Below are 25,154 nucleotides of genomic sequence, written 5' to 3'. Positions count from 1 at the left end.
AGTTCAACAAATATTTTTTTATTTACTCTTATTTCATTTGTTCATTTAAATTTATGTACTTTTGAATTTTAACATGTGATCTCTCATGTTGATTTCTCATATAAGGAATTGTATAAAAATTAATTCAAAACTAATCTACAATTGTTCAGGTAATAAAAAGACTGGCTGAGCAGTAAATTACATCATATAAATTACATCATCTCTTATTCTTCCTTGTTTGTGCTGGCTGCCTGCTGCAACCAAATTAAGCCAAAAAGTGGAGAAGGTAGAGAAAGAAGAAGGACACGAAGAGATGGACATATATGAGTCCAATAGCACGTACATATATAATTATATTTTTATACAACCAGCAAACAAAGAAAAATGAGTCTTTAATGTACTACTTAATAACAAGTATTTGTGTAAAAACTAGCAACCAGCAACTGCAAATAACAACCTCAAGTCTTCTTCATGCTTCTGTCAATTTCTATGCTCCAAATCTTTGAAATGATGAAGTTGAATGATGTGTCTCAACCTATAAAAATACATAAACAATATGAATCCACAGTTGTATAAAAATTAATTCAAAACTAATCCACAGTTGTTCAGGCAATAAAAAGACTGGTTGAGCAATAAATTACATCATATAAATTACATCATCTCTTCTTCTTCCCTGTTTGTGCTGGCTGCCTGCTGCAACCAAATTAAGCCAAAAAGTGGGGAGGGTAGAGAAAGAAGGACACGAAGAGATGGACATATATGAGTCCACTGGTACATACATATATAATTATATTTTTATACAACCAGCAAACAAAGAAAAATGAGTCTTTAATGTACTACTTAATAACAAGTATTTGTGTAAAAACTAGCAACCAGCAACTGCAAATAACAACCTCAAGTCTTCTTCATGCTTCTGTCAATTTCTATGCTCCAAATCTTTGAAATGATGAAGTTGAATGATGTGTCTCAACCTATAAAAATACATAAACAATATGAATCCACAGTTGTATAAAAATTAATTCAAAACTAATCCACAGTTGTTCAGGCAATAAAAAGACTGGTTGAGCAATAAATTACATCATATAAATTACATCATCTCTTCTTCTTCCCTGTTTGTGCTGGCTGCCTGCTGCAACCAAATTAAGCCAAAAAGTGGGGAGGGTAGAGAAAGAAGGACACGAAGAGATGGACATATATGAGTCCAATGGTACATACATATATAATTATATTTTTATACAACCAGCAAACAAAGAAAAATGAGTCTTTAATGTACTACTTAATAACAAGTATTTGTGTAAAAACTAGCAACCAGCAACTGCAACTAACAACCTCAAGTCTTCTTCATGCTTCTGTCAATTTCTATGCTCCAAATCTTTGAAATGATGCAGTTGAATGAAGTGGCTCAACCTATAAAAATACATAAACAATATGAATCCAAACCTTTAGCATCCAAAGTATATAGAAAAACACTAAACATTCATGGTAAAGAGTAGCAAACCTGTTTTAATAATTCAAGAAAACTTGGCACCGTAGTAAGATGTTCAATATCAACATGAGATTCAATCTGTGTATAATACAAGATAATTATTTATTTTAACAAATTGTGTGAATAAAGATAAAAATATTTTTAGACAATGGAAATGTACTTGACTAGTGTTAAGTGTTGGTGTGAGATCTAATGAATTCTGTGAAACCTGCAGCACAAAATATTAACAGTGTAATAAATTTTTTAGAAACATTCAACACAATCTTAAGATTTAATAGAGTAACAATAAGTTAACTTAAGGTACCTGTTGAGCTTGGACAACTTTTTTCTTTTTCTTACCCTTTTCAAGAGCACTTTTTGGCCTCATAGAGCTACCACGAATTCTTTCCTTATGCTTAATTCCTGCTACTTTACCAACTCCATCAACAATATTATTCTCATTGCGGTTAGACATGGTGGTTGAAGTACAAGATTGCATCTGTTGGGTGAATGTGCTTGTATCGATAGTTTCCAAGATCCTATTAAAACCATGAATAACAATATTATATGCTTCTTCGGTTTCTGACCCCCTTGTTGCTATTTGAGTTTGCAACCTACACAACTCTTTATAACGCCTTGCCATACTTGTCTTAGGATCCTCATTAGTTGCACTACTCTCGTAAGAAACTCGTGCAATTGTTTCTGTTTTTGCATTTTTTGTCCACCTTCTTAGAATATATTGTTCGGGAATCTTTATAATATTTTTGGAAGACAAAACTTTAAGAATGTGTGAGCACAAAATACCAGCAAACTCAAATTTTTTGCAACTACACATAACTGCCCCATTAGTAGAGTGATATTTAACTGTATGACAAGAAAGTTTACCAAAAGGGCTTAGTTTGTACTCTATTTCCATCCCAATCTCAACAGAAGTGACCATGGTACAATCATAAGCCTTGCCTAATTCAATTTCAAATGCTTTGAACACTTGCGGGGTATATACATTTGCAGCATGTTTTAAAATTGCAATATTAAGTGGTAACGAAACACTACTTTGAGTTGCTCTAAAATCAGCCTTCAACTCCACATAACGTCGATGCTCAATCAACCTTTGGAAATGATGAAAAAATTTCGATAAATTATGTTTGTAGCTAACATAACCCTTTATAGAGCTGTTCATGCTTTCACTACGCTGCGTTGTCGTCATATCTGCACAAAACGTGTCTCTACCATAGACCAAGGCCCACTTTTCCTTGAAACTAAACATTCGCTTCAACCAATCGTTACTTTGAAGGTCCTACTTCTCAAGCATCTCATGCCATGCTTGCAAAAATTCGTTCTCTTCCTCATAATCATATATACACCGACTAAAATCTTTAGAAAATTCTCGAAAGCGCTCAAAAACAACACTGAGATGCTTTGCGGCATTTTGATATAAGTGCCAAATACATAGACGATGAGATGTCTGTGGCCATTGGAAAGCTAATGCTTTTGCCATTGCGGCATCTTGATCAGTAAGAATTGTCGTTGGCTTTTTTCCTGCCATTCCTTGAACAAAAGTGTCAAATAACCATATAAATGTTTTAGCTGTCTCATCATATAATAGTGCAGCCCCAAAAAGAATAGTTTGTTTATGATGGTTAACGCCTACAAACATAGCAAAAGGTCGACTTTCTTGATTTTTTCGATAAGTTGTGTCAAAGCAAACAACATCACCAAAATGAGAGTATGCTACTTTCTTTGTGCATCTCTCCAAAAGATATTAGTGATTAATCATTCATTGTCTAATTGTAGAGCATAAAAGAATGAAGGATCTTCTAATTGCATCCGTTGAAGATACTCAAGAACGCCACTCGTCTCATCTAACTTAACTTTAGTAGTCCGTTTAGTCTGCAAATAATTTCGATAATCATCATGAGTGAATCCGAGACTTTCACGACCACCTGCTCTCCTAGTCATTAATTCACAACCCTCTTTAGGAGCAATTCCCGAGTCGTCCACTAAATCAATTTCAGCTTCTTGGGCCACAGTCAATCTCCTTTGAGACCTATGCAAGTGACTTTTTCTAGGGGTAGATGTCACATGCGTATGTGCAGCAATAAAATCAACAACCCGATATTTACCAGTTTGACGACAATTCACCTTCATTCTTGCAAGGCAACCAAACCTTGTTTCGGCACGACGATGTTTAACAATAATGCGTCGATTATCTACTTCACGACGACCTTCACAAGAGCAACAAAATGTTCTATTTATCATCTTCCCATCACTACCTTTGTTTCCTTTACTTCTTCGAATACTAAAACCTACTTTGTAAGCATAAGCATTATAAAAGTTATAAGCTTCTTCTTCTGTTTCAAACTCCATATCAATTTTTGGTATTGCTTCAGAAGGAATTTTGGAATGAATGAAAGTAATATATTCATTACTGTCAAATTTAGCTTGATTGCCTTCGTTCTCATCTACATTTGTTCTCGTGCTGTCAAAAAGTATATCATTCTCTCCATTGTCAAAATCTAACTTCCTACGAGATTGATGTTCTATAAAATTATTGGCCTCCATAACCTTCAAAAACCAATACAAAGTAAAAAGATTATTGATTTGATCCTATTTCAGTTTCTATATCATAAATTAGATGAGCCCATAAATACAAGCACAAGCATAAAGACAAATTTTTAAAAGAGAACAATTTTTTTTTTCCTGGAAGTAAAAGAGAGAACCTTTCAGTACCCATTTAACAACTCTTTTTTTTTTTTCCAAGAATGTGATTTAATAGAAAAAAATCTACAAACAAATAAACACCCCATTCTTTCCAGGGATCTAAATCAACCAACTTTACCTGCTTCTTCAGGTGGGTTATGGGTTAGACCAGTTTTGTTTTATGTACTTGTTTATTTTGATACTTTGTTTGCATTTAATAATTGATTTTTATTAAGACAATTTTCCTAACAATAATTTTTGGTTACCAGGTAAAGGAACAAAAGAGAACAATTTTTACAACCATTTAAAATGGAAAAACAAGATTATTTGAGAAATTTCATACCTTGTTCATACCTCAAACACCTAGTGTGCATTACTGTCCCATCACTTATTTCCTCCCCAAAGCGCCCCAGCAATGCCCACAGCTTCTTCAAAATGAGTTCTGATCTTTGAAACAACCATTCGGATGTTGTCGAAACGTTGTTGTTGCGGGCTTTGGTAGAGAATCTCGACTGGATAAAATGTTGACGACAGCCGTGGCAGTGCTGATCAGCTTCTTTTTCTAGTGCTGGTGTGGCATCGACCGTCCTGAAAGAAGGCAAAGGCAGTGTTGCGGCCGACGTTGGCGATTGTGAAGCTGGACCTTGAGGTGGAAGAAGAAGACAGCAAGAAGAAGGTCCGCAGAACAGATTTTAGAAGATGGCGTTACTTGCTGCCGTTAAGTTGGAGATACAACAGATTTTTTATTATGTTTAATTATATGATGACGTGGCCATTTCTGATTGGAGGGACAGCTAATAAGACAGTATTTTAAGACAGCAGATCTCGGCTCCTTGAGTAGGGTGGAATTGTTCCTAATCCATTTTAATTTTGCTAGGAAGAATTTAATAAAAAATTATAAGGATATTCTAAAATTAAAAGTGACGCCTTTGCAGAATTTTTATACAAATGATATCAAATAAAGTGTTAATTATATTTTTACAAATGCAATTTTAATGCCTTCTTATCAATATATAATTATTAATAAGTAATAGAATTCAAATTTTTTGGTTTGTATATGACTATCCTTCTGAGATATAGTATGGTAGATGTGTATTTATCTATGTTCAATTCAGGACCATAACTTTAATAGATAAATCTAAGTCAAAATTTTCAATTAATATTCATAATGCCCACGATTTTAGTAATATATTCTATTATGTCATTACATAATAAATAAAAGATGAAAATGTAATCTTATGTTCTCGTTTAGTTGTCCAATAATTTGACATTTTTCGAAAAACTTTGATCTTGTACGATCAACTAACATTCATTTATGCAGTTGTTAATTTAATTATTTATATAAAAAATAATCGTACTTATTTCATGTGCATGACACCCTGTTGTTATGACATAAGTTTTTTAACAAATACACATCCAATAGTACTTTTTTAAAATTTATCAGGTCCTAGCTTATTGCTCCAAACATATATATATAAATTACAGGAAGTCTTCTCAGAAAACTTTTAAGAAAATAAAAATGAAAAACAATGCTTTGGACTACCAAATTCTCCAATTTTCAGAACTTGCCTATAAATAAAATTAAGGTCGTTACGGTATTACGATATTTGGGAAACATTGGCCAGTTGGAAGGTAATAGATTGCCAATGGGGTGCCCATTTCAATCCTAGCCCTAGGGAATTTATTTAATCTGGGTTTCCGATCTTGCTGCACCACAAGTTTCTTGAAGGCAATAGGGGTGCACAAATGAAAGAAATTAAACTCCCCCCCCCCCCCCCCCCCTAAAAAAAAAAAAAAAAAAAAACTTAACCTTGTTCCAACTACTAAGCTTTTATTGTTCAAATTTCAATTTTTTAGTTATCATCAAGGATAAAGTTAATAGGACAAAATACACAACGACAAATGATGCAAGAAAAGAAAAAAATAGAAATGTTTATACTTTTCTTCTATGTGGGTGCTTGGGTGTTTTTTGTCCTATTAACTTTTGTTAACCGAAATCAAAATAGGTACATGAATTTAATGTGATGCTTTAGAATATCATTCTATAACACTGATTAGGGTTTAATTATAAATCAATTTTGTTTAGAATCTATGTTCTTCATAGTAGATTTGCATAAGAAAATATTGCACTAGGATTTCTTTTTTTTTCCCTCTTTTAAGTCTTTTAATGTTCTCTAATTAAGCAAGAAAATGCAGGATTTACATTTACACAGTCTCACAATTAGAATTTTTAGCTAGTATTGGAGAGAAAAATGGACTTAAGCCACAAATATGTAAACGACCCACAAGTTTTTACAATCACTACTTTATGAACTTTTATGGTCTTAAACTAATTTAGTTTACATTAATTTAATTTTGAGTATTAATTCACTAATTTACCTTAGTTATTTATAGATTTCTTAACGTCTCACAATATATAAGATCAATATATTTTAATCTAATATAATATAAAATAAGAGTCACAATTAATGTAAGCACATATATAATAGGAAAAAATCTAACTTCTTTGTTCAAATGGTCTTCCAATCCATTGTTGAGGAAAACACACTCAACCTTTTGACATAAAAATGATCCATTATAGATGTCAACCTCTGCATGTTACTGCTTGCTCATTGCTTTTCAGCTGAGGTACTAAAGAAGAGAAAAATGAAGAGCGCCGGCTTTGCATGAACTGGGTGGAGACGAGTAGTAGTCCACCCAATGATTCTAATTAAGGTGCCTTACCAAATGAATTATGATGTTTAAGATAAGAATTTACTTCTTTTATTTCTGGTTAAATATATTGTACACTGAAGAATCTTTCCGCACTTGTATTGGCACCCATGTGATGATCTTTTCTCTAAAAAAAGGAAGTTAAAAAACCAGTGGCTATTCATCTTTGCATCATATAGACTCAATCACCCGCCATTCTTACCTGTAAATTGATCTCTGAACGTGGCTGGTTCTTGACCTTTTCTCTTTCCTTAACTGCTTTGGCAGTTAGAAGACCCCAAAAAATTAGAACGAAGAGAAGAGAATATTCCATGAAAGGTCTATATAATACCCAAAATTTCTGTCTCTTGATCACTTGCTCTATCCAACAACCATGACTAGCTTGAAACTGTCACCACCATACATCGTCTTTCTCTTGGTCTTGATCTTGCTTCCAGCTGCAGGAACTGCAGCTCGTGCTCCTCCCAAGCCTATTGAGATCGCCAGAATGGCACTGCAAATGCAGTTCAGAAGAATGCAGGAAAATCTCCCGAGTTCATCCGATAAGCTTAAGCCCGACCGGACGAGTCCGGGAGGACCTGATCCGCGCCACCATTTCAGACATTAATATTACTCGTCACTTGGGAACCGTTAAGAATGTCTTGCCTAGAAACTAATAGTTTCAGTTAATATAGCCATGTTTTCTCTGCTTTCCCCGCGCTCTCTTTCACTCTTCTGATACAAACCTTCCTTTTTGATGTTCCCATGTCACCTGTTCTTGTTTTTTAAGGTCTTCTCTTCTTCTGAATTTCGGATTGTGAACTGGGATGAATCCGAACTACAACAGCATTTGCTGTTGTTCTTGTTATAAAAGACTGCTAATTAGTGCACGAGGCACTAAATTGTCCCACCCATTAATGTTTTGTTTGCTCCAAGCTGTATGAATGTTCACTGCCTAGTTTTCCTTTCCTGCAACTTATCGATCAACTCTCTTGGAGACTCTATTTATCTCATCAATTGTATGGTCGCTTTGCAATGGGAAAATTCTAAACAATTAGTTCCTACTGTTTTGAGTTTATTCAAATTTAATTTAAACCCATATTTTAATGTTTTACCAATAATAGTTGTGTTAAAGTAATTGTTACATCCACTTACAACTAAAATGCGTGCATTTTGATCGATATTAGTTAATTAATAATTTTTTATTCTGTTTGGATTTTCATAATACATCGAGCAATTTAATTAAATATATCAAACAAGCTGTGTTGAATCAACATGCATTTTCTGTAAAAAAAAATAAAAAATCCTAAAGGGTAACCTTTTTTTATCATGCCAGCTTGACCTTTTTTTTATCTTCTGTAAAAAAATTAAAAATAATTCCTAAAGGGTAGAAAAACAAATTTTTTTAACTCAAAATAATTTCTTAAGAAGTTCCATGGGTTGCAATTGCTCTTCTGGGCCAAATTCAACAGTTAATCAGAGGAAGAAAATATACAAATCCATGATATATATATATATATATGACATACAAAGGTATTTGATTTTTAAAATCTATTTCAGATAGCTCTCTTATTTGATTGAACCTCCTGCATAAAGAATAACAGACAATGGGCTCTCCATTAATTAATTAAAAATCAATGATCTGTACAAAAGAAATCAAAAGGAAGAACAGTTCACAAGAAAAAGTGGTATTAGTTTAATTAATCTCTGTCATTTGTCGTATTTCATTGACAGATACTTGAGGATTAAACTATTAATTACTTCCCAAATCAAGAAAATACAATTTTTATACAATGTTGACTCCTCATTGTTTCTAGCAGCTAGACCGTTGTTTAATGAAGAAAATTATCATTTGACCTCCCTGTCCACTAATCATCTTAATTAATAATCATTCCTCCTGTCTTCTTCTTTTGGAAAGATGCATTGATATTCTGCAGAGAAAGCAAACAAAACATCGTTAGTCGGATATGCAAATTGACATGAAAGACAAAGAATAGATTGCCAGCATTCTTTGAAAAAAGAAAATAAAAGAATTTGAGGGTTTGTGGAAGAAAACTGTAGACCGTTCAAATCTGGGAATGATAGCTTAACTGTGGCGACTCGATCGGTTGTAAGGCATTATTGTATGAGAAAATGACAACCCAACTTGGATTATATATAGCATGCATGCTTTTGTTTATTCTCTAGCTAATCTTTAATTTAATTAGGACCATTCAAAAATTAGTAATCAGGATAACAGATGACTAGATCAGCAACTTAACGAACCTGATGTCATTGCTTAACAAAGAGGATTAAGGTGCTTGAGTGGGGACTAAGGACAATCAGAGCGTGTGATTTTGAATTAATCAGATCCCACGTATAATCTGTCTCCAGTATCTTTCGATAGGGCAACTGACTCAACCTTGTCAGCTAGCTTTGTAGCCGCCAAGAGCATTACTAGGTGTTTGCATTGCCTATTCACTATGATTAAAGAATTATGCTTTCATGGACACTTCCCTTGTATTTGCACTATATATTTGAGTGTTCTTCATGCTATGCTTCTTCACTCATCATCATCCTGCTGTTCAAGCATATACGCCTGCTAATTCCTCCTAAACTGATCTTTTGTGAATTTTAGATGGCTTGTTCAACCATCTTCAGAGTTTCAACATTGCTGCTTTTCATCTTATCTGCACATGTTGCAAGCTCGCGAGCTGCAGCTAGTTATCACGGCATTGATAGCACGCGCAAAAGAATAGACGGCAGACTTATTCTACGTGAATTAGGCTTTGATTTTCATAAGATGAAGTACAAAAACAGGAGGATAATGGTGGATGACAGAGTCACACCTGGAGGCCCGGATCCTCAACATCATGAAACACCCCCAACATTGTCCTAGATTTGATCCTCAGTGTTGCCAAAACCTCCATCACTTTCGATACACAAGTACTCCATCCAAAAGGGCATCTCTCTCTCTCTCTCTCTCTCTCTCTCTCTCTCTTTATATATATATATATATATAAGACAATAAGTACGTACTTAAGCTTATGAAGCATATTCTCTTCCAATTTCTAAAGGAAGTTGATATATAATTAATGGTAGTTTTCCTATGTTCTCTCTTCTCAGCTGTCTTAGTATAAATTGATGTTAGATTCATATTATATATGGAAAGGTCTTAGTAAGAAAAAGACTGAATCTTTAAGGAGGGGGGGGGGGGGGGGGGGTGTTAAAGGTCGGTAATCAATAATAAAAGAAACTGCTCTTGCATGAATCTTGAAATGCATTAGCAGTTGAAGGAAACTAAGATTTGTTGCTTAATCTAGCTTCAAAATCTCATAATGGATCAATCTACTAGATGGCGTATAATACACTAAAAATAGAACTCAAAAATGAGTTCAAGATGGATAATGGCCACACATCGTATTCTGTCAAAAGGATCAGTTTCTGATATGTAAACTACAGTTACAGAGGTTATAAGCAACAAGCAGAATGCTTCTTCTAGTCTTGTTCAGTTTGAATTGTGGCAGTACCTCGAACAGTTCGATACATATACAACCAAGAAGGAAATATACAACTACAAGTTGTATTATCGTAGTTTCTTGATTTTACAAATCTATTATAGATAATTCTCTTATTAATTTGATTGAATTGAGCCTCCTGGATAAGAATGACATCTCCGTTAATTAAAATCAATGGTTTACCACAAAAGAAGTCCAAGGAAGAACAATTCACAAGATGAAAGTAATATTAGTTCAACTAATCTGTCATTTGTCATATTCTTGGGCAGATATTGGAGCATTAAACTACTACTTCCAAAATCAAGAGAATAACATCTTAATATACAACGTAATTGACTCCTCATAGTTTTAATGGCACAATGTTTAGCGAAGAAAATTATTCGTTTTACCTCTCTATCTACTAATCATCTTAACAATCATTAATCCTCCATGATATTCTCTTCTTTTGGAAAGATCCGCTCATACTTTGTGCATGAAAGCAAACAAAACATGGTCAGTCAGATATGCAAATTGACATGAAAAACAAAGAATAGATTGCCTGCTTAAGAATGAAAAGCAGCCTTTTTTCCTTTTGAGAAAAAAAAAAATGAAAAGAATTTGAAGCTTGTCAAAGAAAACTGTGGAGTGGACATGGACACTCGTTTGCACTGTAAAGTTTAGTATTCTTCTTGCCATGCTACTTCACTCAATGTTAAGGCTTCAAGCACGTACATACTGCTGCTGCTTCAATCTTCTGTGATGGCTATACATACTGCTGCAACCAGTTATAATGACAAGTAAAAAAGAATCAAAGCAGACTTATTTTTCACTAATTAGGCTTTGATTTATGAAGTACAAAAATAGAAGGAGAATTGAGGATTTCAATGACAGAGTTGCACCTGAAGACCCCATTCCTCAACATCACCAAACATGCCCACGAGACATATAATAGACAATAACCTAAGAGCAGGTAGTTCATCTGGAACCATCCAAGCTTATGAAATGTGTGTGTTCTCTTCCAATCCCATAGGAAGTTGTCATTAATTTATAATCTGGATTTTCCTATATTCTCTCTTCTCAACTGTCTTAGCATTGATGTTAGCTTCAAATTATGGAAAGCTTTTAGTAGGAGGAGGACTGAATCTGTAGATTGTGTGTTTGTAGTTGAAGGAAACTCAAGCTTGTCCCTCAAGCCAATTGTGAACATCCAAATCCCCCACTTATTCACTCCTTGCACAACTTCATGGCTACAGTAGTATTTTACACAAAAATAATATAACACTTGTACAACTTTTTAATATTTTGCCACTTTGGTGGCCATATTTCTTCCCCTGAACGGTCATTAATAAGTCATGTGTGTTGGGTAATTTTTTCCTCAAACCTTCCTGGGCCGAGTCCATGTACAAATTTTGGCAAGTTTACTTGGTGCATGCAATTTGTAAACTATTACACGTGCTCAATATTCATTTCAACGCCAAAAAAGAAAAACGAAAAGAAAAGGGAAGGGCTATGGCAATTCATTTAGAACCCTGCAGCTAGGAAAATGCATATCTTTCTGTCCAAGAGTTGATATAACTTTTAGCACAAAAAAAGAGTTGATAGAACTTGAACTAGATCGTAGCAAGCACTTTGAGATTTAGACTGTTCATATTCAGCTCAACAAGCTTCCATCAAGAGCAAAATCCATTTTCACATAATAGGCGAACCAAGAAAGAGATATTGATAATATAACAACAATTTAACAACACCCCTAATTTCTAAGAGCTGCATCTAGCTAGAAAATCTATCTGAATTTCTAACATGATGTAACGTGGTGAAGTTGGCAGTTCAAAACATAATCTCAAGTCGAATAATAACAGAAGCAAAAGTATACGTGATTCGTATCTGATTTCTGATTTCACTTTTGAAAAGCCTTAAGGGGGTCATTAGGGTCGATTTCTGCTAGGGGCGGGAGATCTACTGGTAGAGTTTCCAGACTCAAGCCAACTTCCCCCATTTTCTTGATCACTTCCTCGAATACAATTCTGTTTCCACCCTGAGTGAGGTGCAAACCATCTCTGCATTCAAACAGAACAACCAATTGACATATAGCTAGGAAATGTCTTAATGAGACTGATCCACCACATAACAGGTAACTATAAATCGAACTTAAAAACGAGTTCAAGTAGCAAAATGGCTAAAAATGCTACTATGTCAGAGGGTGGTTCATTTTTCAATATGAAAATTACACTTGCAAAGGTAATAAGCAAAGGTGGTTTGCTTATAGTGTTGCATATCAATCCCAGAGCATGGAGAAGAAAAAACGAAAATAAATACATGTAAGCTCGCAGCAAGGAAAGATAGGGGAATACCTTAAATACTCTTTTTGCCAGTCAGGAAACTGCTGCATTTTGGTCCAAAGATCAACTACTGGAATTCCACATTCTTCAGCGACAGCAAAGCAGGTCTTAGCATAGGCACCTGCCGCCTGATTAGTTCTCTCTGGCAGACCACCGGGGTTCTCAACAAAAGGATACCTGTTTTGTTCAGCAGATGACATATTTAGATATTTCTTTTTAGTTTCATGCCCATTCTTAGTAATAGAAATTTCAAACTAGGTGAACATATTATTATTAAGTAGTAGTTGCAAAGGAACTTACAGAAGGCGCGCAGCTTCATCAATTGGGGGAGGAGTCATGAGGATAACTTTAGTCTCAGGCCATTGTTTCTGGAACCAAAAACATATCAATTCCATAAGTAAAGGGCAAGAAACAACATAAATAGGAATGCCAGCAAATCAAAAATGCATACAGCAAGAAACAACTGTTACCTCATCACCTGCCTAACTGCAGCAGATCAATTAACGTTGATTCATCACTATGCTATATTCTTAATCAGGAATGTTCTTTAAATTCTAATTGTATATGTATATATATATAAACTTTACTTAGAGCAGAGACGAATAGATACTTGCAACCTGCAATTGTGATCTTAGGTAAAGCAAAAGGTCAGAAAATGTGTGATGTGGTGCCACTTACTTGGAAAAGGCTAATGACAACGACGTTGGCTAATAGCCCATTCATCCATCACATAATTTTAGTAGCAATATGTAAATAATAGTAATAATGATGATAAAGTTAGCAAAGAGCAGCAATAAAATGGATATACAAGGCATATGCACTTCGATTGCAACAGATGCTTTTTTCAATGAATTTACAAGGGACCACATATATAATATAGCTAGCAGCAGCAGCAGCAGCAGCATTGTCTTTGCTTATATGCTTTATACAAGTTTGTTGACCATTTCCACATCATACATTTGTATATATGAGTGTGTATTTATGAAGATCTGCAAGTGAAAGCAAGCAATCCACATACACTGATCTATCGCTGTTATATCTGGATGAGAGCCATATTTATTTATCGACACGCTTACTTCATTGGAATTTGTATAAAAAATGCCTGAAGTCAATGGTAAAAGGAGAATGGCATACAACAGTGCCCTCATCTCGAGATCAAACAAAATATACAATGATCAAATGGTTTTCCATATTTTTCCCCAAAAATTAGCAACAAATAAGATAAAGAAAGTTGCAGCAAGAAAAAGTATCTTCCTGTCCAAGTGTGAGGAAAAGGGCCGGCAAACCATGAAGTGATCTACTTCATGGTACATTGAAATATTAACAGGTATGGCTCTCTGTTAGGGCATGACCTAAGCGACTCCTAGCTCTGTGTGAAGCCTATGGGAGACCCAATTGAGTCATGACTGTACAGTTAAGCCAATTGAAAGATACATGCGGACCCGATTGTCCCTCACAAATTGTCCCAAGTAGGAGACTGTTACAACAAGAAGGTTCGCCCCTCTAAACACAAGACAAGAGTTTGATTCTTTCATCTCCACGCTAAATCATTCGAAGGCAAGATTAACCAAAACGCGACCAATACATCATGTCAATTAAGTTTAAAATCATAAACACGCCCATCTGTCCATACAAATGAGGCCAAAACAAATTCCATCACATGGACATCAATGTCTTGAGGAAAATGTTAAATGTGACGTATGAACAGTTCAACAAATTTAAACCATCGATTGCAATAATTGAATGTGCCCATGCACATAGATGCACACAATTATGAGGTGGTCCAAGGGAGAAGAAACAAATTGACAGTCAAAATCAAGCATGCATGCACAAATATTAATTATATAACCTTTTGACAAGGACCTAGAAGACGAATAAAGGAAGCAAGACAGTCTAACCTCTTTGCAAAGTGTAGAACAAAGAGACAGACAAAAGAAGTGCAAAGCAATACATTCACAGTAACTAAAACAATCCTCAAAACAGATTGCTCTCCCTTGATCACATATCCTTCACAATTTCTTTCTTTGCTCCACAATTCACTAATTAATATATATTCACTATCCAATTGTTTAACTTGCCAGAGACAATCTAAATCCATTTAAAGGTGAAAAGTTAAGAATTATTTTACTGACTTGTAACTAATTAATGTAATAAAACATGTACCTGCTATGTGATGCATGCCATACATAGTTTTTAAGAAATTACAAAAAGAATAAAGAAAACTAATCTGGAAACTATTTCTTGTATATCCAACACATATTCGAGGAATCTGGCAGCTCAGCAGAGCAACTTTTTAACCCTCGTGACTATGGGAACTCTCCACACTATTCAACACATATTCTACAATTGCTTCTAATATTCAGTGTAACTATAATACCATGTTGTTCAAATTATATATTGCCATGTATTCAGCTCGTGAGTATATACAACACTAGGTGGTGTTAAGGTAAAATAAAGTTTATCTTCAACGACTGTTGTGTATTTAAATAAACGACGGCTTATGATATGAGTAAACTTTAATATCACACAAGCACAATGATATACCGAATATTCTGTCAAGTGGTACCTTGAGGAAGAGGACAATGGAGTGCAGGTTGCGCTTGTACTCATCAAGGGGAACGTGTTGGAAGGCGCCGTATCTATCGGGAAGGCAAGCATCGTTTGCGCCGAAGAAGACCGTCACCGCCGCCGGGCAGCCACCGCGCCCCCTCCCCTGGTCCAACTCCGGCGGAAACACCCTCTCCACCACCTTCAATGCCCACCTTGTATTGTACCCGCTATAACCTCTCAGCACCACATCCGCCTTCTCGTCCATCCAATCCCAAAACCCACAATATTCATCAAAATCATCCCAAAGTTCCAACAATGCAAAATAGATCAAATTCGATATGCTCATATATATATATATATGTGTGTGTGTGTGTGTGTGTGTACCGCGCGGGAGAAGTGATGGGCAAGAGAGGCGCCCCAACCGCCATCGCAGAAGGACTCCTCAGTGATGGAGTCGCCAAAAAGATAGATCTTTGGCCTCATTTCGACCTTGATTTCCGTCCTCTGATCAAAGCAATGGCTTCTCCCTGAAACTGGTCTTCCCTCTCTCTCTCTCTCTGATCTCTTCTTCTCCCTGAAACTCACGTGGCGTGTGAAGGAAATTAAAGCCTCGTCAACTTCAAGGTTCAGTTTCAGAAGGATTTGGACTTGGCTGTTACCATAAACATAAATAGTGGAGTGGGAGTGGAATGGAATGGGAAGCGTAAATGTAAATGCCACCAATGCGTCTGGTTGGTTTATAACCTCGGCTGCCGCAGCAATTGCTCCATTACGAAATGGTTCGATTTTTTTCGGTCGATTTTACCCTTCGCGGCGTGCCGTAATTACAATGGCAGAATCACATTGATGACCTTAGATAATTCATCAGTATTTTATAAAATACCTGAAAGATATGTTATATAATATATTTTTATATTATATAAAAATTTTTTTACATTGTATAATAATATTATTATATTATTTATGATATGTAAAATATTGTATCAGTGCTATTTAAGTATTTTTTATTAACCAACTTATTACAAATTAATTAAAGTTTAGTGACCCTCTTGATGATATTTTTGTAAATTTGGAAAAATTGTAATTTTATTGAAGTACTGTCATCATATGCTAAATACTATTGCTAATTAATTTGGTTGGGAAAACAATATTTTTATATTAAGAAAAAGGAAAAGAAGGGAAGTACTTCTCTGGCCAAAGCTGCATGCGAGCAAGCAAGATGATTAAGGTTCTTAATTAGTATTAATTATGATGGTAATTAAACATACTAAAAGTCAGCTACAGGTATGGACCATTTTGCCCCTATTATTAATCAAATTATGAGAACACACTCTCTTTGTTGGCTACAACAGTTACAGCTCGTAATCATGATTAGAGATGCTCTTAATAATTAAATAAATGTTCAATATATTATATTACAAAAATTAACTGAAATACCTTACAGTTACAAAAATTTTACCCCCCCGGCGGTCATTCATCATTGTGTGTTAAATTTTTTATGATGAAAAATGATAAAGATGTAAAGGTGATTAAATATAAACCTAGCTATAAGCTTTAAAGTGTTAGGCCATATCTTTGGTGGCCCATTCCCCCCATTAAGCAAATTAAGTCAATTGCATGGGCCCCCCTCCCCGCCCATTCACTCCACTACTGGTGTAGCATGCACAAATCCAAGCGTTTATGTCTCAAATCAATTGATGTGTTTTGCAACACTCTAATGCAAAGCCATCATTAATTGGGTCTAATTGAAATGGGCTTTGTGGAAGCTTCATTTTCACATTAGAAGACAAATATGTTAGGTTTTATGAAAGCAAAAACACAGTGTCCCACTTGGTTAAAATACAAAAGAATTTGATTAGATTGACACAACTCATAAAGTCCCCCCGACTCACGATAAAGCAAACACCCCCCCTCTCCTCTTGGTATGGTAGGTTTTTCTGCCTTTAATTCGATGTTAATCCTCTATGGGCTTTCATCAAGGCCCATACAGACCCATCAAGAACCAGTTGTATGTATTGGGCCTCGTTGTTGGCTTATGGCAAGAAGGCCCAGCCAAATTGGGCATGGCCCAAAATAGTGGAATAATAATAATTAGATACTTAAATGAGTTAAAGCTTAAACTTGTTTGGGTTCAAAAATCTTAATTAATAAACAAAGATAAACCAAATCAAAGCCAAACTCATTCTTCTAGTTGACGAGTAAGCAATGAAGAAGGAAATGAATATTTAATAATAGATTGTGGGTGGCGGTGGGCACGTGAACAGAACAGACCGGCCGATGCTACCACAGGCCGAAGGCAGTAATCAGCCTGCGGTTTCTTTCTTCCCAAATGAAGCCCACTTTTCGCCTTCGTTTTATCGCCCGAAGAATCCTTCTTTGGGATAACATAACATAATGTAATTTATTTATTTATACTAATACCCCACAGATTAAGGAATATTTCTTCTTTCTTATATTATTTGTAGATTAAAAAACAGTACATCTCTTTATGTTTTTAATTGAAGTGTGTACAATTAACTTTTATGTCACGTTCACTTGATTTATGTACAATTTGTTGGCCGTGGTGGTGTCTCAAAGTTAATAAAACTGTTATTTTTTAGTTAGGGTAAGTTATTAAACAAAATTTGAATTTTTAATGTGTTTTTAGTTATATTATGAAGTCTAATTTTTTTTCAATTTGAGGGGAATGTTTGTTATTTTTCTATTAATTTATTAATAATATAATTTTATTATAAGACAGATAATTAATAAGAAAGAGATCATATATAAATTATCTCGATTATCTCTTTTTAAGATTACGTAAATATGTATATCACGAAAGAAAAAAGTAATGACGTGCGTATATTTTATGTATTTTATTTAATTTTAATTTAAAGTGCATTTGTTGCTTTAATTTCTAGTCATTATAAGATTAAAACTGCTGTGATTTGTTTTGTTAGGCTGAGAAGAATTGGAGTAATTAAGATTTTAATGGGAATTTATTATTATTAATGTGGGTAAGTAAGAGCCATTTTGATGAATCATTAAATATCAATGTTTTAATTGTTTTATTTTAATTTTAATAAAAATTATGGTTCCCCCCCAAAATTTCTAGTAATTTTGTTTGAAAAGACAAATACTTTTGGAAGATCAAAAACAATGGGAAATCCAAGAACTGTAGTAAATTCTCAAAACCAGTCTCCGTTTCTAGAAACGGAGACTGGTTTTGAGAATTTGCCCGCCCACTAGGCCACCGCCGCCCATGGTCTTCAAAACCATCTCTCTCTCTCTCTCTCTCTGTGTGGATATGTATATGTATATAAACTCTGTCTTCCCCATCCTCATAACCTATAAATAGAAACCATCGCTAAAGCGGCCCCCGTCACTGGATTGATCCTTGTTTACTCTCGAGATTCGCAGCTGCTATTCTTGCTCTTTTCAATTTTCAGCAAAACCAACATTTTCAAACCGGACATGGAAACTGGCAACAACATCGGGGCTGCGGCGCACCCCACCACCTCTCCGGCGCCGGTGCAGGGTGGCTCGTCGAGCGGGACCCTGGGCCGGCACCTGGCTCGGCGGCTAGTCCAGATCGGCGTGCGGGACGTGTTCTCCGTCCCCGGCGACTTCAACCTGACGCTACTGGACCACCTGATCGCCGAGCCGGAACTCAACCTCGTTGGCTGCTGCAACGAGCTCAACGCCGGCTACGCCGCCGACGGGTACGCCCGTGCCAAGGGGGTTGGCGCCTGCGTGGTGACCTTCACGGTCGGCGGGCTGAGCGTTCTCAACGCGATCGCCGGCGCCTACAGCGAGAACTTGCCGCTGATATGCATCGTCGGCGGCCCCAATTCGAACGACTACGGGACCAATCGGATCCTCCACCACACCATCGGTTTGCCCGATTTCAGTCAGGAGCTCCGGTGTTTTCAGGCAGTCACGTGTACTCAGGTGAGTCAACATTTAGTTCTTCTTTTTTCCTGTCTAAAATTTGTGAAAATAATCACTAATCCCTTCAAAGTAAATCTCAGTACCAATTTTACCAAAAATGTTCTCTTAAATTTATTTGATTTTGATGAGGGTAACCTGATGAGCAATATATGTTTCTTGATTAGTTCATTTAAATTCTTTTTTATTGGTTTTGTTAAACAAGTAGAGAGCACAATATAAAGAGATTAAATTTCAGAGAGGAAATGAAAATGTAAAAAAAAAAAAAAGAAATAAATAAAAGCTTATGATGTGAAATATAAAAAATATCATCTTTGTTATTTTGACATTATTATAATGTACTTATAATGTGAAAAACAGAGGGATGTTTCACTATTACTTAAATTCATGATTGATTAATAGACTTAATTGAGGTGGGTTTTGATGCAAATTTGCAGGCAGTGGTGAATAACTTGGATGATGCGCATGAACTGATCGACACTGCCCTTTCGACTGCATTGAAGGAAAGCAAGCCGGTATATATCAGCATAAGTTGTAATCTGCCTGGAATTCCTCATCCAACATTTGCCAGGGAGCCAGTCCCATTCTGCCTTGCACCATTGTAAGCTAATTCCTAGTTTTAGTTTCACAATAAAAATGGAACTGAATTACTGCATTACCACCATGCTTATATGGGTTTACATTCTAGCATACTTGAATGATATGTCACATTGGCTTTCTTTGTGAATCATAATACTTTTAGTTACCTTGGGGCGCTCTTCGGCAAAATGCTGTTTGTTTAGTATGTGGCCTGGAATTTCTCGTGTCTTGAACCTTTAACTAAACATGTCAGGACTCAATCCCGCCTCATTAATCTATTGGGGATGTGTTGGGCATGTTACTTAGTCCTATGAGCTCAACGGATAACTTCAACTATCATTTTTGGGTGCGGGTATGCGGCGTTAGGTGGATGTGAGTTGAGAGATTGTTTGAGACTAATTTGGGTCAAATTTAGATATAAGAAAAAGTCTTTCCAGCTGTGAGAAAGATGAGTTGATGGCCAACAATTTGACATGGACAACTTATTTTATCGTTGTATGTTTTTGGCAACAGGCAATTGCTTGGTGCAGTGGTTTAGCTTCTTGTTAAATGTGAAAATTCTGGTAGAAAGCTAACCTAGTGCTATATTAGCCAAAGGTTATATCAGTAGCTATATATCCTCATGCTTTCATCTTCTTTGCGCTTGACATTATCTTTCATGCATATTTCTTGTCTCCTTCAATGTAACCATACTTCAACTTTTGCAGTGTGAGCAATCAATGTGGATTAGAAGCTGCAGTGGAAGCAACAGCTGAGTTTTTGAACAAGGCTGTCAAGCCTGTCCTTGTGGGAGGTCCCAAGCTAAGGGTAGCAAAGGCACAGGAGGCGTTTATGGAGCTTGCTGATGCATGTGGATACCCAATTGCAGTAATGCCTTCAGGAAAAGGACTGGTTCAGGAGCACCACCCACACTTCATCGGGACATATTGGGGTGCTGTTAGCACCAGCTGCTGTGGGGAGATCGTGGAATCTGCTGATGCTTATGTTTTTGTCGGTCCAATCTTTAATGATTACAGTTCAGTTGGATATTCTTTGCTGATCAAGAAAGAGAAAGCAGTGAACGTACAGCCTAACCGTGTGACTATTGGTAATGGTCCGTCCCTGGGTTGGGTTTTTATGGCAGACTTCTTAACGGCGCTGGCCAAGAAGCTAAAGAAGAACAGTACAGCTTTTGAGAATTACCGCCGTATATATGTCCCTCCGGGCATTGCTCTGAAACGTGATAATAATGAACCTCTAAGAGTCAACATACTCTTCAAGCACATTCAGGTAAACAACAAAAAGTATGAGACAGTTTCTTCTTTCTTTTTATAGCCAGTAAACTCAGCAGATGGATCATGCTCCTTTTGCACTGGTAAAAACTAAAAAGAAAACAAAAAAATAAAAAGATAAAAAGAACCAGTACCTTTAGTTCTTGAAACCGTGATATGTGTTTTTATTTATTTATTTGTTGGGGGGTGGGGTGGTGTTAATCTTCATTGCTTTACACTGATGATTGTTTATGTTAAATCCTAAGGTCTCCTTCTTGAACTTTGATTGGGTAGGACTAGCAAAACATGTACAAGACATAGGATAGGTTGCTTGGCTTTATTTTCCTGGCCTGATAAACTTTTGTTCTCCTGTGCATCCTTGTAAAGGATGTGATGGATGATATCCTCGGTTAGTCTTGTTGCTGAGGACTTCTTAGGTCTTAGATGAGATGATTAGAGCCTGTTTTTGTGGTAAATGAACCCAGCACATATTTTTTCCTTGTAGTGTAACTATCCACATTTAAAGTATAGGATTCATCGTGTTATTAAGACAATATTTGTTAACAGGACTTGCTAGGTGGAGACACTGCAGTGATTGCAGAGACAGGGGACTCATGGTTTAATTGTCAGAAGCTCAAGCTTCCAGAAAATTGCGGGTAAGCAAAGCTCCTCAATGAACATGACTGTTGATGCTTTGGCAGAAACTGAGGAAAATTCAGAATCTTATACAGTAATTTTCTCTGAAAACTTGTAATGTTTCCGTTCAGGTATGAATTCCAGATGCAGTATGGATCTATTGGGTGGTCTGTTGGTGCTACACTTGGTTATGCTCAGGCTGCCAAGGACAAGCGTGTGATTGCTTGCATTGGTGATGGAAGTTTCCAGGTCAGCCATTGGCGGTCAGAATAACAACTTTCTAAACAATGAATGTAAAGAAAATATTGGAATTTCATTACATTAAAAAAATAATAATAATAAAACAGCCATGGCCGTTGTAACATAGAATATTCTTACAAGTTAATGCTGATATTATTTTATGATACTGTTAAATGTTAATAAGTCCTTTCTTGTCAAGTAACATTTGTGTTTTACATAATAAACTAAATAGAAAAAATACATTCCTGTGAGGCTATTGGCCATTGTGGATACATAATGGTAATAATGGGCAGATGAGCCCATTCTGGGAACAAGAGTTAGATTGTCATATACCTGCAACTCACTGCGTGTTGTGAAGTTGTAAGAATATTGAATATATTGCCCTGAGCCTGGTTGTTGGTTGGTGACCTTGACCCTGAAGCTAGGTTAAGGGTTTGGCTTATTCCAGGGATACATTGTTGGTTAAAAGATCCAGGAAACAAAGAATTGCTGGCCAATAACTTTTATTTTGTTCAGGTGACAGCTCAGGATATTTCTACAATGATTCGCTGCGGGCAAAAGAGCATCATATTCCTCATCAACAATGGAGGCTATACAATTGAAGTTGAGATTCATGACGGACCATACAACGTGATCAAGAACTGGGACTACACTGGTCTCGTTGATGCTATTCACAACGGTGAAGGCAAATGCTGGACTGCCAAGGTTAGCGCAAATATTGAAGCAAACAGATTGCACTTTTGATCATAATAAAATAACCTTGATGCCATCAGAGTAATTAGCTTTCTTTAATCCTTTTTGGCACACTAAGCTTAGACCAACACTTATCTCATCCATCTTAGGAGTGCCAGTGAGTACACGTCTCATTTTCTGAAGAAGTCTTAAAATTTCACCCTGATCCCAAGTAGGCAATTTGAATAGATGGGTTTGCCCCAAAGATGAAATGAGCTTGGTTGTTGAAAACTGGGATCCATTCGTCGGACTTGCTTTGACCTCTAACCTCTAACAAATAAAGATATCTAATGCAATTTCTCATTCTGTGGAATTGTTTGACTAACAGGTATGCACAGAGGAACAGCTGGTTGAAGCAATTGCGACAGCAACAGGAGCTCACAAAGACTCGTTATGTTTCATTGAAGTTTTCGTTCACAAGGACGATACGAGCAAAGAGCTGCTGGAATGGGGATCCCGAGTCGCTTCTGCCAACAGCCGCCCTCCAAATCCTCAATAAAACCGGAGTTCTCCCACACCAGGTTTTCCCAGGATCGATCGAGACTTGTGCCTTGACATTCAAGTAATCAGCTTTGTACCCATAACAGTTCCGAGAAATAAAAGAAAGCAGATAGCTGCTTGATTACTGGCTGTACTTTGCAATATTCAGGAGAAGATAATGATCAGATACTGTAATAAAGAACCATTGTCTCTGTTTAGGACTATTATGTTCCATATTAGTCGCACTTGTTTGTCTTTGAGCTGAATGTAATTTGCAGTTGATGGTGCAGTTAGAAGAATTCTTCATTATAGCCAATTGTGATGCCTCTTTTGAGATATACTTTTATGCACTTAATATGTTCCTGTTGTTTAATTGTTTAGAAAGGAGATAATTTAATTCCTAAAAGTTCTGGTGACGAACAAAGATAGACTAAAAGTTCATTAGTTGGTTAATTGATGATTTAATTACGCATTGATTGTGGGAACTTGAAAATTAATCTTTGAGTGAAGTCATCAGTTACTTTTTATGTATCGAGTGGACATTGTGATTTGTGAAGTGTTTATTCACTTGGCAGGCCTGGAAATATGAAAGGGTATTTGACAATAGAAAATTAAGATTTGTTAAGAGGTTATAATCATCCAATTCACTGGACATAGCCCCGTTTGTTGCAGCTTAATTAAAGAAATTATAGCTTATAGCTTTTTAGATTATAGCTTCTAAAACTTAGAATAAGTTGTGAACTTATTTATTGCACCTTCTTAGAAGTTGTAATTAAGTAGTTGTGGTGTTTAAAATCATAAGCTGTAAAATAACTTATTTTTGTATAATTGTCCATAATACCCTTAGTAGTTATAGAATGATAATTTAAAAATTAATTAATGTATATGTATAAGTTTCAAGTGTTATAAAAAAATTAATTAAAGTATAGAGAGAGAGGAAGATGACGAGAGAGAGGAAGAGATTTGAAAATAGAGATAACGGTGGAGAAGAAAAACCCATGATTGCGTAGACAAGAGGGTAATTCTTTGCTAAAAATAAGGGTAAAATTGTCATGAAAATGTAATTATTTAAGCAGAAGTTATAAAAGCTGGATATCTCAATTTTGAAAAAGTTAGCTTCTACCCCTTCTAAAAACTAGTAGAAACTATAAGTTAGAATTCTATAAGTTAAAACAAACACTATATTTCAACTTTTTTAAAATTAAAAACTAGAAATTACAGCTTTTAAGCTGCAATAAACAGGGCCATAATTGCCATCATCATCAAGCAACTCTGGTTTTAACTACAACCACTCCATGCATGTGCATGTCTAGATGAGCTTCCAGTTTAATGAACACAATAATAAGTGTTTTACTCAAAATAAGATTAATTAATTAACCTAATGAAGACTTCAAATTCAAATCGACCAATCGATCGAAATGTTACACTTGTACGTAGCCCGTCAGTGGAATTAACTAATGAGTTGTTGAGATATGATTACACCTTCCCAACCACCTTATATATGGACAATCCTAAATTAACCATTGTTACAACTATATAATATTAAATGGTACCTCCAAAACTTGAAGCTATATATATATATATATATATATATCAATAAGGTGATAAATAATTGGTTTATGCGAGAATTAAGTCAACAGAAACAGATCACATAAACAGAAATTTGATTCATTTTGAACCTTTTTTTCCTCCATTTTTGAGTGTGGCGAGTTCTTTGTATCTCTTGAAAATTGTACGACCCAAATCTTTTGATGAAATGTTCGTAAATAATGGAAGGTTCAAGGTAGCCTAGTAGTAGATGGGCGTGTTTGTGAGTTGGGGGTCTCAAGGTTGAGTTCTATAAGCCTTCGTTATTCATCCGCTAGTCTTGACAAGGTAACACATGCTAATGTTATGCAACTTTACAAATCCCGTCAAAGTTGCGAGCCATATCATACCCTATATCATAGATAGTGAGTGTTGTGACAATGTATAGAAATGAGAAGCAAACAAATAGATAAAAGATAAAAAAATACAAGATTTACGTGGTTCATTCATAATGTGTGATTTACGTCTATAGAAAGAGACAAACAATTTTAGTATAAAGAAAACGAAACAATACAATTTTTTG

The 25,154-nt window shown here is 35.7% G+C and overlaps 2 protein-coding genes and 1 long non-coding RNA gene across 7 annotated transcripts; 1 reads left to right on the top strand and 2 right to left on the bottom strand.

The window, feature by feature from the left end:
• Positions 1 to 338: 338 nt before the first annotated feature.
• Positions 339 to 2,280, bottom strand: LOC127808763 (uncharacterized). 2 transcript variants are annotated; one of them, XR_008024977.1, is made up of 4 exons: positions 1,478 to 2,280; positions 1,309 to 1,386; positions 873 to 950; positions 339 to 514 (listed from the first exon to the last, which is right to left on the bottom strand). It is a non-coding gene; the product is annotated as an uncharacterized LOC127808763 (long non-coding RNA). The 2 variants fall into 2 exon arrangements; XR_008024976.1 differs by lacking the exon at positions 873 to 950.
• A 6,211-nt stretch (positions 2,281 to 8,491) lies between these two features.
• On the bottom strand, positions 8,492 to 15,921 carry LOC127808990 (GDSL esterase/lipase At5g45920). Of its 4 annotated transcripts, XR_008025011.1 has the most exons (7): positions 15,585 to 15,830; positions 15,217 to 15,453; positions 12,951 to 13,018; positions 12,663 to 12,827; positions 12,185 to 12,368; positions 10,722 to 11,083; positions 8,502 to 8,766 (listed from the first exon to the last, which is right to left on the bottom strand). XR_008025011.1 is itself a non-coding variant. In XM_052347762.1 (6 exons), exons 1-5 carry the CDS (start codon positions 15,681 to 15,683, stop codon positions 12,209 to 12,211), a joined length of 729 nt encoding a protein of 242 aa, XP_052203722.1. In that variant the 5' UTR covers positions 15,684 to 15,830; the 3' UTR covers positions 8,509 to 8,766; positions 12,185 to 12,208. The 4 variants fall into 4 exon arrangements, 2 of the variants coding, with proteins under 2 accessions (XP_052203722.1, XP_052203721.1); XR_008025012.1 differs by having other exon boundaries at positions 8,492 to 8,766; positions 10,722 to 12,368; positions 15,585 to 15,921; XM_052347762.1 differs by lacking the exon at positions 10,722 to 11,083 and having other exon boundaries at positions 8,509 to 8,766.
• Positions 15,922 to 18,421: 2,500 nt separating this feature from the next.
• LOC127808738 (pyruvate decarboxylase 1) lies at positions 18,422 to 23,382 on the top strand. Its single transcript, XM_052347321.1, has 7 exons — positions 18,422 to 19,130; positions 19,565 to 19,728; positions 20,414 to 20,975; positions 21,524 to 21,612; positions 21,724 to 21,841; positions 22,349 to 22,537; positions 22,893 to 23,382. Exons 1-7 carry the CDS (start codon positions 18,654 to 18,656, stop codon positions 23,061 to 23,063), a joined length of 1,770 nt encoding a protein of 589 aa, XP_052203281.1. The 5' UTR covers positions 18,422 to 18,653; the 3' UTR covers positions 23,064 to 23,382.
• Positions 23,383 to 25,154: the final 1,772 nt, after the last annotated feature.

Source organism: Diospyros lotus, chromosome 8 (genome assembly GCF_014633365.1).
Source record: "Diospyros lotus cultivar Yz01 chromosome 8, ASM1463336v1, whole genome shotgun sequence".
NCBI classification, from domain to species: domain Eukaryota; kingdom Viridiplantae; phylum Streptophyta; class Magnoliopsida; order Ericales; family Ebenaceae; genus Diospyros; species Diospyros lotus.
This window is presented reverse-complemented; position numbering and strand designations above follow the sequence as displayed.

Bases quoted from the DNA above. Each gene is read 5' to 3' on its own strand.
- LOC127808990 (XM_052347762.1), bottom strand. From the start codon at position 15,683: ATGAGGCCAAAGATCTATCTTTTTGGCGACTCCATCACTGAGGAGTCC. The intron at 15,454-15,584 runs GTACACACACAC...ATGGACGAGAAG, and splicing joins CCCATCACTTCTCCCGCGCG to GCGGATGTGGTGCTGAGAGG. The intron at 12,369-12,662 runs GTATTCCCCTAT...GTTTGAATGCAG, and splicing joins TGGCAAAAAGAGTATTTAAG to AGATGGTTTGCACCTCACTC.
- LOC127808738 (XM_052347321.1), top strand. From the start codon at position 18,654: ATGGAAACTGGCAACAACATCGGGGCTGCGGCGCACCCCACCACCTCT. The intron at 19,131-19,564 runs GTGAGTCAACAT...GCAAATTTGCAG, and splicing joins AGGCAGTCACGTGTACTCAG to GCAGTGGTGAATAACTTGGA. The intron at 22,538-22,892 runs GTTAGCGCAAAT...TTTGACTAACAG, and splicing joins GCAAATGCTGGACTGCCAAG to GTATGCACAGAGGAACAGCT.